This window comes from Zerene cesonia, chromosome 11, assembly GCF_012273895.1.
Source record: "Zerene cesonia ecotype Mississippi chromosome 11, Zerene_cesonia_1.1, whole genome shotgun sequence".
NCBI lineage: Eukaryota > Metazoa > Arthropoda > Insecta > Lepidoptera > Pieridae > Zerene > Zerene cesonia.
The window spans coordinates 907,212-919,778 of record NC_052112.1 but is presented as its reverse complement, the minus strand read 5'-3'; the positions used below and the strand labels follow the sequence as shown (position 1 = coordinate 919,778).

General features: G+C 36.6%; 1 protein-coding gene across 1 annotated transcript in view; it reads left to right on the top strand.

The window, feature by feature from the left end:
• Positions 1-2,131: 2,131 nt before the first annotated feature.
• LOC119829935 (innexin inx1) overlaps positions 2,132-12,567 on the top strand; it is a 29,212-nt gene continuing 18,776 nt past the window's right edge. The window contains exons 1-3 of the mRNA XM_038352674.1: positions 2,132-2,500; positions 8,194-8,301; positions 10,969-11,124. Of these exons, the coding sequence (XP_038208602.1) occupies positions 2,249-2,500; positions 8,194-8,301; positions 10,969-11,124 (516 nt within the window). The 5' untranslated portion in view covers positions 2,132-2,248. The remainder of the gene's footprint in view (positions 2,501-8,193; positions 8,302-10,968; positions 11,125-12,567) is intronic.

The following is a 12,567-nucleotide window of genomic DNA, read 5'->3' as shown; positions in this document are numbered from 1 at the left end:
GCTCTTATCAGCGAAGCTCGACTTATCGTAACAAGTTGCAGGTGCAATCGATTGAATAGTGCGCTATTGGTAATATTTGTGATAACGGGTCATTGAACCTTCTCTCGTGTTGGTACAGCTGGTGTTATCGGCATAACACAGTTTTAATGTAACACAGGTGTTTTGAGAAGAAAATGATTGAGGATTTTTGAAAGAGTAAAAAAAAGAGATTAATTACGAGGCGGGATTCGAACTCGCGTCTTTTTGCCCAACCGCAGCGTTTTATTCTTTCAAAATTCTCATTTAAAAAGCATAACAATACCATAAAAAAAATGACGAAAAATCAAGATTTTTTTTTTTTACAAAATAAAATAACGTAAAAACGCCTTCAAGTTGACAGATTTAGACGTAATTTAAATTGGACTACAAGACAAATAACAGCTTTTGAATATTAAATCGGTTCACCCAGTAGAAAGTTATGAGGTGACAAACAAAAAGACATACAGCCGAACTCGGAAGTTTCTTTTGAAGTCGTTAAAGATACAGTCGAATGCAGAACCTCCTCCTATTTGAAGTCTCTTAAAAATGAGCCCATGGAAAAGTCACTTTCTTTTGAACCACTCTATACTCTCTTACTCTTTTGCATAGTTTTAAATATTCTAAGTGCACATCGGGACAGACGGACAGTGGGTTGCAATTTTATTTCATCATAAACTAGTTTTTGCCTGCGGCTTCGCACGCGTTAAATTCGGAGCAGTTTAAAAGATGTTATTATACAACCTAAACCTTCCTCTTGAATCACTCTATCTATTAACAATAAAAAAAACCCCATCAAAATCCGTTGCGTAGTTTTAAATATTAAAGCATACATGGGGACATAGGGACAGAGAAAGCGACTTTGTTTTATACTATACCTAGTGATATTCGCATTAAATCAAAATACGTATAAATAAAATTTCATTAAGTTATTGAAAGTAACTAATGATAATTTTATCATTATTAATTAATGCATTTTATATAGTAAGCAATTATCAGTGGAATTTATTAATTGGTCATTAACAAATTAAACCAACTATACTGTACATTCAAATCCCATCGTGTAAATATGAAATTAATTTACTACAAAAATATTTCCTAGCTTTTAGTCACGTCACTTCTAAGACAATATCCATAGCGTACATCCGTAGCGTAGCGTATAGCGTTAGTTATTTCAAATCTATCAGCAAACAGATACAGTTCAACATTAATTTGCGAGCTTATCTATTGACCTGTGTCTCCCCGTGACCATGCTCGCTGTTAAGTGTTCGAAACGTGGGGTTAATAATATGATGAGTAAATGGCGTTTGAAATCCGTTTAAAAGTCTTTAATTTCTAAATGTATACTACTCGCGTAAAATCAAACACAAGAAAATACTATGAGCTTATCTATTGTTAGTGTCTAAAGTGTAAGTCTGGTTTCCTTTTCCTCAACCGTCCCAGTCGACTGGAAGGAAGGATTACCTTCTTCTTTCCAGTCGTCAATCCTTTCCTTATCCCTTACCCCTTAAAAGCTTCCAGCGTATTCACAGAGGCACAACCACGGCGAATTTTCATGTGCTGGTGATTGCTTACCATCAGGCGAAAAGTGGCTCATAAGAGGCACTTAATTCGTGAGCACGTGTTAAGTGCTGTATCACGACACAATGTTATTATTGCCAGTTTGATAACAGCTGTTGCCATTACAAATAGAGTGTTAATTGTAAAAGTGTCACCAAATATGGGAGAAAACGAAAGAAATTTGATCCTTTTATGGTATTTATCACTGGCTGGTTAAAAAGAAAGTTTGCTTGGTACTTTGCGGTTTTATTTAATGTTATTTGGTTAACCGATATGTATTATTTCGTCCTCGTAGTTTAATGTTGATATAATTCAGCTCATTGTTTATTGTTTTGTTATTGTAAACTGAGATATTGTTCGATTATCTCCTTTGCTATCCAACTCTTGCTAATTGAGAAATCTAAACTAAACTAGACGGGACAAAAGCTGTCTTTCCAAGTGGGTATGGGATGTCATTTCATAAATATTCCTTAAAATAACTATGTATAAGTCATCTCCGTTGCGTCCTTTTCAGCCTACTATTGTTTTCTTGCTACTTGACCTTTATTAATTTAAATCTCTTTGTTCCAGATGCCATCACGACAATAATCGTCATATCGCTAGCGGTATCACGCACCAATCAAAGACTGATTTTAAGTAGACATTCCCGCTCGTTCCGAGAAATGCGATAGCCATGTTCAAGCTTCTAGGAGGATTAAGCGTGTACTTCAAGTACCAGCCAATCAAGACTGACAATGCTGTGTTCAGACTGCACAACGTTTTTACGACAGTTCTGCTGCTGACTTGCTCGCTGATAATCACAGCGACGCAGTATGTGGGCCAGCCGATACATTGCATATCCGGACCCGGCCTCCCCAACCATGTGGTCAACACGTTCTGCTGGATCACCTCCACGTTCACTATGCCAGATGCGTTCGCTAGAGAGGTGAGAGGGCTTATTTTGACTTTATATTAATCATAATTGTATGCTGGACTTATTGTATGTCTTAACTTAAATCCCCTAAAAAGGTTTAGAAGGATAGGGAACTGTGATTTGATAGTCATATTTCTTGCACATTGAATTAATCGTAGGCGACGTCAGTTATATTTTCGGATAAAATAACACAATACAATATTCAATTGTAAAAAGTATGTCCCAACATCGAAAGCTCAGAACTTTCCGCATAGAAATGGCGGTCAAACCCTTCCACCTGACGAGATCGATTCATTGATAACAAAGGAACTATAAATTCTCATTATAAAATAATCCCAGCGAAGTGTACGCTGCGTAATCCAACATTGTGTACTATGATCACGCCTCGTGGGAGGCAGATAGTGGCGTGCCTTCATTCAAGTTATTTTTATTACAATGAATCGTGTGATGTCACGATGTTGTTGTATCGTGGTTAAACTTGTCCTAGTTGACAGGTTGCATATATGGTTTTGGAAGTTTTCTACTTTAAGGGACTAATGAATACGGGCTAGGTATATCTCTGTAGTGGGGAGGTGACCACATACATTGCACTAGAATGGTAATAGAAATTCTTTTTTTATAATTTTACTAGCTGCGCCCCGCGGTTTCACCCGCGTAAGTCCGTATCCCGTAGGAATATCGGGATAAAAAATAGATGTTGGCCGATTCTCAGACCTACCCAATATGCTTACCAAATTTCAGAGGAATCGGTCAAGCCGTTTCGGAGGAGTATGGCAACGAAAACTGTGACACGAGAATTTTATATATTAAGATATTCGTTCATTTTATCCTGTTAAATGACATCTATACTTCAATACATAGTCAAACAGCTAGTTGTATTCTTTCGATTGTCCGACACACGTTGACAGTCTTAGGGCGCGGTATCGAATGCCGGTTACACGCTGCATGTTTTTGGGCTGGATTTACTATATGTCCAGGCGAACCTAACTATACTTCCTACTAATATTATTAACGCGAAAGTTTGTAAATATGGATGGATGTATATATGGATGTTTGTTACTCTACAAAAAAACTACTGAACCGATTGCAATGAAATTTGGTACGTAGATAGTAAGATAACTGGAATAACACATAGGCTTATCCCGATATTCCTGCGGGATACAGACTAAACGAGTGAGACAGCGGGGCGCAGCTAGTCCTGTATGTGCATCAGATCAAGTTTATTTAATACAAAGCTATAAATTGATGGTGGCTGCCAGTTACCATTCTATCGGAAGCGGGTTAGCTCTCATTCAATAAAGCAAATACATCGTTCAGCAAATATTTTTGCATCTGGCGTTTCGCCAGATCTAGGCTATTTCGGCCAACTTTCGTTTCCTTTGTTATTATTGTTTATTGTTTCGTGGACGTTTCTTGTATTCAGTCAGTATAACAGTTTCTTTATGTATTTTGTCTCAACGAATTGCAATCCGCTATCAGCCTTTACCCCGCGGTTTCATCGACGCCGTAAACTTATTAGAGCCTTCCTCAATAAATTGAGTTTTAGTATTAACAGCCCCTATACATAACCCGGGGCGGGCCAAATTCGTGCCGAATCGTGCTCGACTCCCACATGCTATGCTACCTCAGCTAACCTAGGATATAACCAACTTACTGTTAATGTTACCGCGCTTATCATAATGTCATATTGGCGAGCTGCACTCCGACTTTTATTTATACACGTCGTTTCTTGAATGTTCAACAAACAAGTGATTCAATGTAAATAAAACGTTATTGTTGTCATATTTGAACAAACCGTTTGTGGCTGTAGCTAATGAGTTCACGAATTAACATAACATGAGAGCAGAATGTCAAAATACAATAACAAATTCGCGATGACGAATCGGCAGCGCGGCGTGATGCCCGCGAGATTTATTGCATTGTGAACGTTACATCAGTTGTTTTGTTGCATATGTCATATGAGTGTGTTTTATGCAGTTGAACTGTAGCGTCGGTATAGCTGAAACACAATTTCTTACAATACGTATAATTTAAAAAGCTATACACGCTTTAATGATAGTGCCAACTAAATTATATAACTTATTTTACTCTTATAAAGAGTAAACGTTACGGAAATTATTTAACACAAGCTGCGCCTCGCGGTTTCACCCGCGTAAGTCCGTATCCCGTAGGAATGTCGGGATAAAAAGTTGCCTATATGTTATTCCAGTTGTTCAGCTGTCTTCGTACCAAATTTCATTGAAATCGGTTCAGGAGTTTTTGCGTGAAAGAGCAACAAACGCACACACATACATACAAACTTTCTCATTTATAATATTAGTAGGATTAGTAGCATAGGATTGGCGAGCCTCATCAGGGTTAATAGTAAAATCGAGAAACTATTGTAAATTATTGTCTTGCCACCGATGCTTGATAAAGTTTTTTTTCAAAATCGAGTCTGAAGAAGTCGGTTACATACAGGTGAAGCTTTTAAAAGCCTGTTAAAATTTGCGATTTATTAGATTATTTCTTGTTTTTTGTGCCAGTCAGTATCTGTATTCAGTCAGTAATTAATTGTGTTTTTACGGTAAAGAAAACATAATTGGTGTAATGAAATGCCCATTTTTAGGTTTGAACTATACGAAATTGTATGTTATTAGAGTATTGTGTTTAAAGTTATACCTACAAACGGTTCTTATTTTGTGCCGGTTACAAAATGAAGTCATATGTATACTATCTCTCCCTCCCTCATTGGAAGCCTGTGTCTCAGCAGTGGGAACATATATGATGATGATGTATACGAATTTTTTATGTTGCTATCTATAAACGAACTTGTATGTCAATGTAAGTCGTTGTTTTACACAAAGAGATAGTCATGCCTTTATGTTCGCCTTGACCTATAAGTTTGATTATAAATTATAGGTATAACTATATGTTTTAACATATATGCGTGATCGTCATTATTGTTTTATTATTATGTCTTACATGAATTATTACCTATTAAATATGATAATGTATTTGTCATCTACACTGTTACACTAATATTATGAAGAGGAAGAATTTGTGTTATTATTTGTTTGTTTGTAATGGATAAACTCAAAAACCACTGGATCGATTTTCAAAATTCTTTCACCATTACAAAGCTGAGACTTCTCTGAGTGACATAGATTATACATAGGTTATGGACATAGGTTATATATGTACCACGAGTGAAGCCGGGCGATCAGCTAGTTTATATATTATATCTAAAGATATTCCACATATCGTTACCCTTTAGTTATGGTACATATTTTGATTGTCCTATTATTGAGAAATTTTGAAAGAATAGAAAAAATTTGATCACGAGGCGGGATTCGAACTCTAGGCACATTAAACCGAAAGAGTAGAGGAAATTCGATTACTGTGGCGGGGTCACGGGTGCCCGAGTGACTAGGCGTTGCTACAGTTTAGCAAAGAACGCGCGGGTTCGAATCCCACCTCGTGATCAAATTTTTTCTATTCCTTCAAAATTTCTCATTTATAAAGCATTTCAATGCTATATAATTAAAAATTAAATTTGTCCTATTATTGTTTTTGTCTCTTCTCCCTCGCGTTCACTTTAAGTCTATTACTTATGTTTGATGTTATTTTATACTTCAAGTTAATGCCTTTGTCATGTGCGCTGAAATCTAAACGTAACAGATGTCCAAGAAAGCTTTGGCCGGCGAGCTAGGCAATAGGCACTATCTTACTTGAGAACCTAAGGTTTTTACGTTACGTACCTTCGAGATTTGGGACATATGATTGAATTGGCTTAATAGATTCTCCTAAGAACAATTTACATGTCAGGTGAAGCTCTGATGGTTGTTAGATTGAACCCAATTAGGTATTGAAGACCTTTCGCAATGAACAGGTCAAAATGATCATTGCAATTGCACTAGATTTTCGATTAATAATCGTCAATTGGCTACGGTATGTAGGTGTAAGGACCAATGGGTAACACAATTAATGGAAAACAATTATCGATTGTTTGGGTCTTGCTTATATTACGATTATAACAGTAATCATTACTGAAATTCTTTGAAATTCTCAAATGTTTCATTGCTGCGTTAGGAAGGCATTCCGTTATAGCAGGAATTACACGAATTATTGTTATATTTTGGTATTATGAGCTTTCTTCATGAACTGTCTTATCGCGGTAGCTGCTATGCTTTTACCTTAACTGATGTTTTTTGACTTTTTCGTTTTTTTTCATCGTTTTTATTAGTTTCGCCCGTATGTAAGTTTGGGTGTAACTGACGCCTTAAGACTCGGTTTTGACCCATTTTAAACGGACAGATTTAATTAAAATTTTATACATGTATGTAGAATCGGTGACAACGCAATAGTTTCATGAGTTTATCTTAATATACTGATCTGATTTTTTGATGATCTTAGAATCGCCATTTAAATAATTTCCTTACGTATACTCTGTATACGAGAGACAAATTACTTAATTTTATGAGTAAACTGTGATTTTTATATATATTTTTTTACTTATATACATTGGTTGATGAGAAGTTAGTTCATTGTGTCCTTACTCCGAAGTCAGTGAACATTTTGCTAGATATAAACTGTCCCCTCCGTTGTGCAATATAAGACGTTGTCTGCGAGGAATTATATTTCAAGATCAGTCAGGCAATTTGGACCAATAGTCACACACAAAGATCAACAACAAGACATATGATTACTTGAATCTGTCGAGTCGAAGTTATAAATTGGATGATCAAGAAATCTGCGCCCAGTCGTTAACCGGTGGAGGCGCAATTGTACTGTAAATTGCCACTTCCTCACTTACTCTGATTGCGATTCGCGATTAGAGTGCAGAATATAATGAATATTTTCTTACGAATCTGTACAAATTATGTTTTAACAATAAATACCAACTGTCTTGCAACTGGTCTCTGAATATTAGATATTGGAATATTATCCTCGTGATTTTTTTTCAAATTGTTGTATTCTAGAGGAGGTTCTATGTTCGTCTGTATGTTTGTTTTTGTGTATAAAAGTCACTCCAGCCGTTTCGGTATAAGTTTTGTAACCGACACCGCTACACGATAATTTTACATTTTGATTTATCTTATACTGGCTGCGCCCCGCGGTTTCACCCGCGTAAGTCCGTATCCCGTAGGAATGTCGTTGCCTATATGTTATTACAGTTGTTCAGCTATCTACGTACTAAATTTCATTGCAATCGGTTCAGTAGTTTTTGCGTGAAAGAGCAACAAACACACACACATCCTTACAAAGTTTGGCATTTATAATGTTAGTAGGATTCATCTGACCTGGCAAGCTCGTATCAAAAGATTCAATAGATACACAATGGTACATAAAGCTGCATTCATTTGGGCAAAATAGCGAATACAAAGATATATTACGATAGTATAAAAAGTGGTCTGAAATCGGCGCATAAATGCCTAGGGGTCTGCCCCGGTTTTCCCGTGGTACTTTTAGTCTTATAGCACACAGGAAGCACGTATATCCAGCGTTGAAAGGATATTTGAAATCGGTCCAGTAGGTTCTGGGATAAGCGCGTTCAAACAAATAAACGCCCTCTTCAGATTTATTTTATTAGCATCCCAACAAATTGTACTCTTTTACTTTTTTTATCATGTTATTTTCGTTTAAAAAGATTTCCTTATCTGTACGATTTTTATTGAAGCGTAATAAATAAAATAAATAAATAAATTGTAATTGTTTTTCCCAAGGTGGGCAAGGAAGTCGCGCATCCGGGCATCATGAACGAGTACGACAGCACGCAAGCCAAGAAGTACTACTCGTACTACCAGTGGGTGTGCTTCGTGCTGTTCTTCCAGGTACCCCCCTTTGTATTTATGCTCTCCTGGTACTTTTATACCAAATGTTCGAGGTATGAAATATGCTTTATAGCTAAGATTTATTTATAGACCTACTTCAAAAAAGAGGAGGTTACCGATTCGACTGTGTCTTTTTTGTTTGTTAACTTATAACTTATTACTGGGTGAAGCGATTTTTATTATAATTTTATTAACATTAATTTTGTGTCAAGTGGTATGTTGTTATTCATCAATGGAATAAATAAACATTTTTAATATATAACATAAATAAACAAGTTCCTAGAAATTATGTGCTTAACTATTATAAAAAGAACAAAGTAAATCTATATAAAAAAAATCCATCGTTGTTTGTTTACCATCCAATAAAAATCTAACAAGTGATCAGTTTACGGGGAATGCAAGAGCGTAATTGACGCACGCACACACCTATGCATTATGCAACCGACGAATCAACGGTCTCGGCCGGCTCTGCTGGTACACAGGGGCGCACGCACACATGCGCACACACCATCGTTCGGAAATAAGAAAAGGCGGAGGTTTACTAAAAAATAAATCACGATAGAATAACTATGTTGCTTAAGGAATAATTTAATAAAAATTAGTGATCAGGAAGCACACTACAAAGCAGTGGTGGCTCAGTGGTGAGAATCTCGGACTTCAAAATCGATTAGTCGGGGTTCGAGACCGGGCGAGCGTGCAGGAAATAAATTGATTTTTCAATTTATCTGCACATGTGAATAACATCACCACTGCTAAAAACGGTGAAGGAAAACATCGTGAGGAAACCGGCATGTCCAAGAATCAAAAGTTCGACGACATGTGACATCTGCCAATCCGCATTTGGCCAGCGTGGTGGATTATGGCCTGAACCCTCATAGGAAGCCTGTGTCCCAGCAGTGGGAACATATATAGGCTGATGATGATTAGTGATCAGAATCAAATTTGTAGCATTATATTATCGACACCCTATCAGCGTGAAGAATATCATATATTTTTTATGTTTTTTTTAATGCAGTGGATCATAGACGCTAGCTTATGCAGTCCCCTAAGAAATACCTTGTAACAAATGTGGACGTGACAACCAAAACTATATGTATGTTCCATACACACTTTCAACATACGCAAATGTAAACATCCGAGCACAACTCGTGCCATTAGCGCGATCGGATTCAGATCGGATCCCATAACGGTAGCGGGTAGACACATTGACCGTAAACAGACGAACTTGAGACATGCTAATTAGGTAATACGGCTCGCGTACTGTTACTGACATGGTCCACTTCTAGCGGGTGACGTCAGCGTGACGCGATTTTGTTGGTCGTCTTTAATGGATGATGTAAACCAGTTATGGGTTATGGGGTATGTGGGAAAAGCAATGGCGATGTTATCGTAACGGTTCTTATCAATAATAGTGAATTACTAAAAAGTTAAGGCCCGTGTCTCCTAGTGGGGTATGGGAAGATGATATATCTGTTTCAATGATCGATTTTCTTTATGAACATGAAGGCTGCTTTCTGTGACTCAACCGGGAATCGAACTCGGGATCTCACGGTTCTACGCACACGCGTTAACTACTGTACCATGGAGGCAGTCAAAAATTATCTTATACATATATAGAATACTCGCTGCGCCTCGCGGTTTCACGCGCGTAAGTCCGTATCCCGCAGGAATATCGGGATGAAAAGTGTGCCTATATGTTATTCCAGTTGTCCAGCTGTCTACGTACCAAATTTCACTGCAATCGGTTCAATAGTTCTTGCGTGAAAGAGTAACTAACACAACACACATCCTTACAACTTTCGCATTTATAATATTAGCAGGATAAAGACTATAGAGATTTAGCACACCCTAAAAATAAAACGACGCTTAATATATATATATTATGTATTCTTTATCCTATATCTCTAATATAGACGATAGATATTTCAAAGATATTCAGGTTGTTCAGTACATAAAGGTTATTTGATGATGTGTTCTCAAATATGCTTGTAAAGTATAATTCACTATTGTTTACATAACGGTTATCCTTTACATAGAAACATGATGATCGTACAATCTATCACACTATTTTGTGTTCAAATTTCACTAGTGATTTGGACATTTTTGTTGAAATAATTTAATGTAGGTATAATTTCATAGTTCGATTAACCATAATTCACACAGCTGTGTGGATTTTCTGACACACTTACGTTATGGGGAATAGAGAGCATCGAACAGATAGTCCGTGTGACAAAGAAAGATATAAACAAACAGACGTTCTGTTGCTATGCTATATACATATATGTTCTTGGCCTTGATTGCTATATAATCTACAAATTTCTGTAAGGGAATAAATAATTATAAATATCAGTGACCAGCTGCGCCTCGCGGTTTCACCCGCGTAAGTCCATGTCCCGTAGGAATATCGGGATAAAAAGTGTGCCCATATGTTACTCCAGTTTTCCAACTGTCTACGTACCAAATTTCACTTAACTACTCCTAATTAGCACGTGCGAAAGCCGCGGGCAAAAGGTAGTTATTTATAAGTTACGTACTATGTGAACATATCAAGCAGTGCAGCATTGTTATAATGGTATTTAAACGTAATTTATGACCTAACTTTTCACCTAAGTCATACAATTTAGGACATAAGCTCCAAACTCTAAACATATATTGGATATATTTCAGGCCATAATGTGTTACACGCCCAAGTACCTTTGGGATGCCTTTGAAGGAGGGTTACTTCGGACCATAGTCATGGGTCTGAATATAGGCATCTGCCATGCGGAGGAGAAGGAGAAGAAGATGGAGGTCATCATTGGATACCTCATCAGGCATGAAAGGGTGAGTTGAAATATTGTTATCTTTCGATTTTGACCTACGGTAGGACCTTAAAAGGAGCCTATATTAATAAACAATTCTAACAATTAGCTCCATCTGATAATGAATTAGATTCATTGATATCTAGATTCAAGATTATAATGTATACATATCTAAATATTATATCTCATTGTTTCGTATCATATAACGTATCCACGTTTTTCCAAACAGTTAAAATTTTGGCATTTACTATATAAGTACAGATTATGGTTAGGTCATACGAATATGTCCCTTAACGTTACGATAAGTGTTCAATGTTTAAAAATTTTGAGGTCAGATTACTTCATTTTTCTGTCTTTTTCTATCTCTAGTTAGAAAGCCAAGTGAATTAGGAGATAGTCTTATATATTTAAATAAAGACTACATGGCCACTAGCCCAACCCAGCCATACCAACGAGCCATGTTCTCAGAAAAGTATTTTTCCATATAAAACCATCAGTTCCTTGCAATCAAATCGCGATTCCCTACACGTTGTCGAGGCATGCGACGATCATTAAGCACGCATCGCACGGAGTGCGCTCCCAGGGGCGTTCACATTCTAGCCGAGTTTATTGGCCACGACAGGATAGGTGGAAATATTATAAAACAAAATATTAACATCAATTTTTTGGAAGCATGAAATGACAAACTATACGGATCAATTGTATTCTGTCAAAACTTAAGTTCGATGTCTGATCGAGGTTGGAAGGTTGCCAAAATTGGTAAGAATAAAGAACTTTAAAGACCCCTTCTAATATATAATGTAAACATATGATGGACGGGAATATAGTTGTTCTATATGTTCGTTTATGTTTAGGCAAGCGTTTAAAGGTAACGCAGAAAATGAAATTTATTTATGTCAACTACCTATAAATGACATCTCAAAAGTACAAATCACTAGAATTCTACGTGCTGTACAGTGATCCCTTTAGGTTTATATAAACGAAACGAACTTTAAAAACATTGTTCAATCTGCCTCAATAGATATATATATCTACTAGCAAAAGATATAAACGTACATATGGCTTGTATATTATACTTGGTTGATTATAACATAGTTCTGGACTGGTTCATTAGTTCTGGACAAACCCATTTGGTTATTTTTGGGTTACATTTGCCTCTTGGGAAGAGGAGAAACCATTTTGATAATGGGGCAATATTGATAAAATTTACTCACCAGTAACGAGCAGGTAAATTATATTGGGAATAAAGCTGTCCTTTCTACAGAGTGTGTCCGTTATATAATATCGTGGATGGATCATAGAGAATGCATTGTAAACCGAAAATGATTTGAAGTTAAAACGTTTTTAATATTGAATAAGATGACGTTAGTTGTTTTGTAATTGATTTAAAGCAATCGTCCATTTTGTCTTTCTTTTACGTCGCTACAAAGCGATTTAATGCTACGGTTTTTGTGTTTCGGAAAGT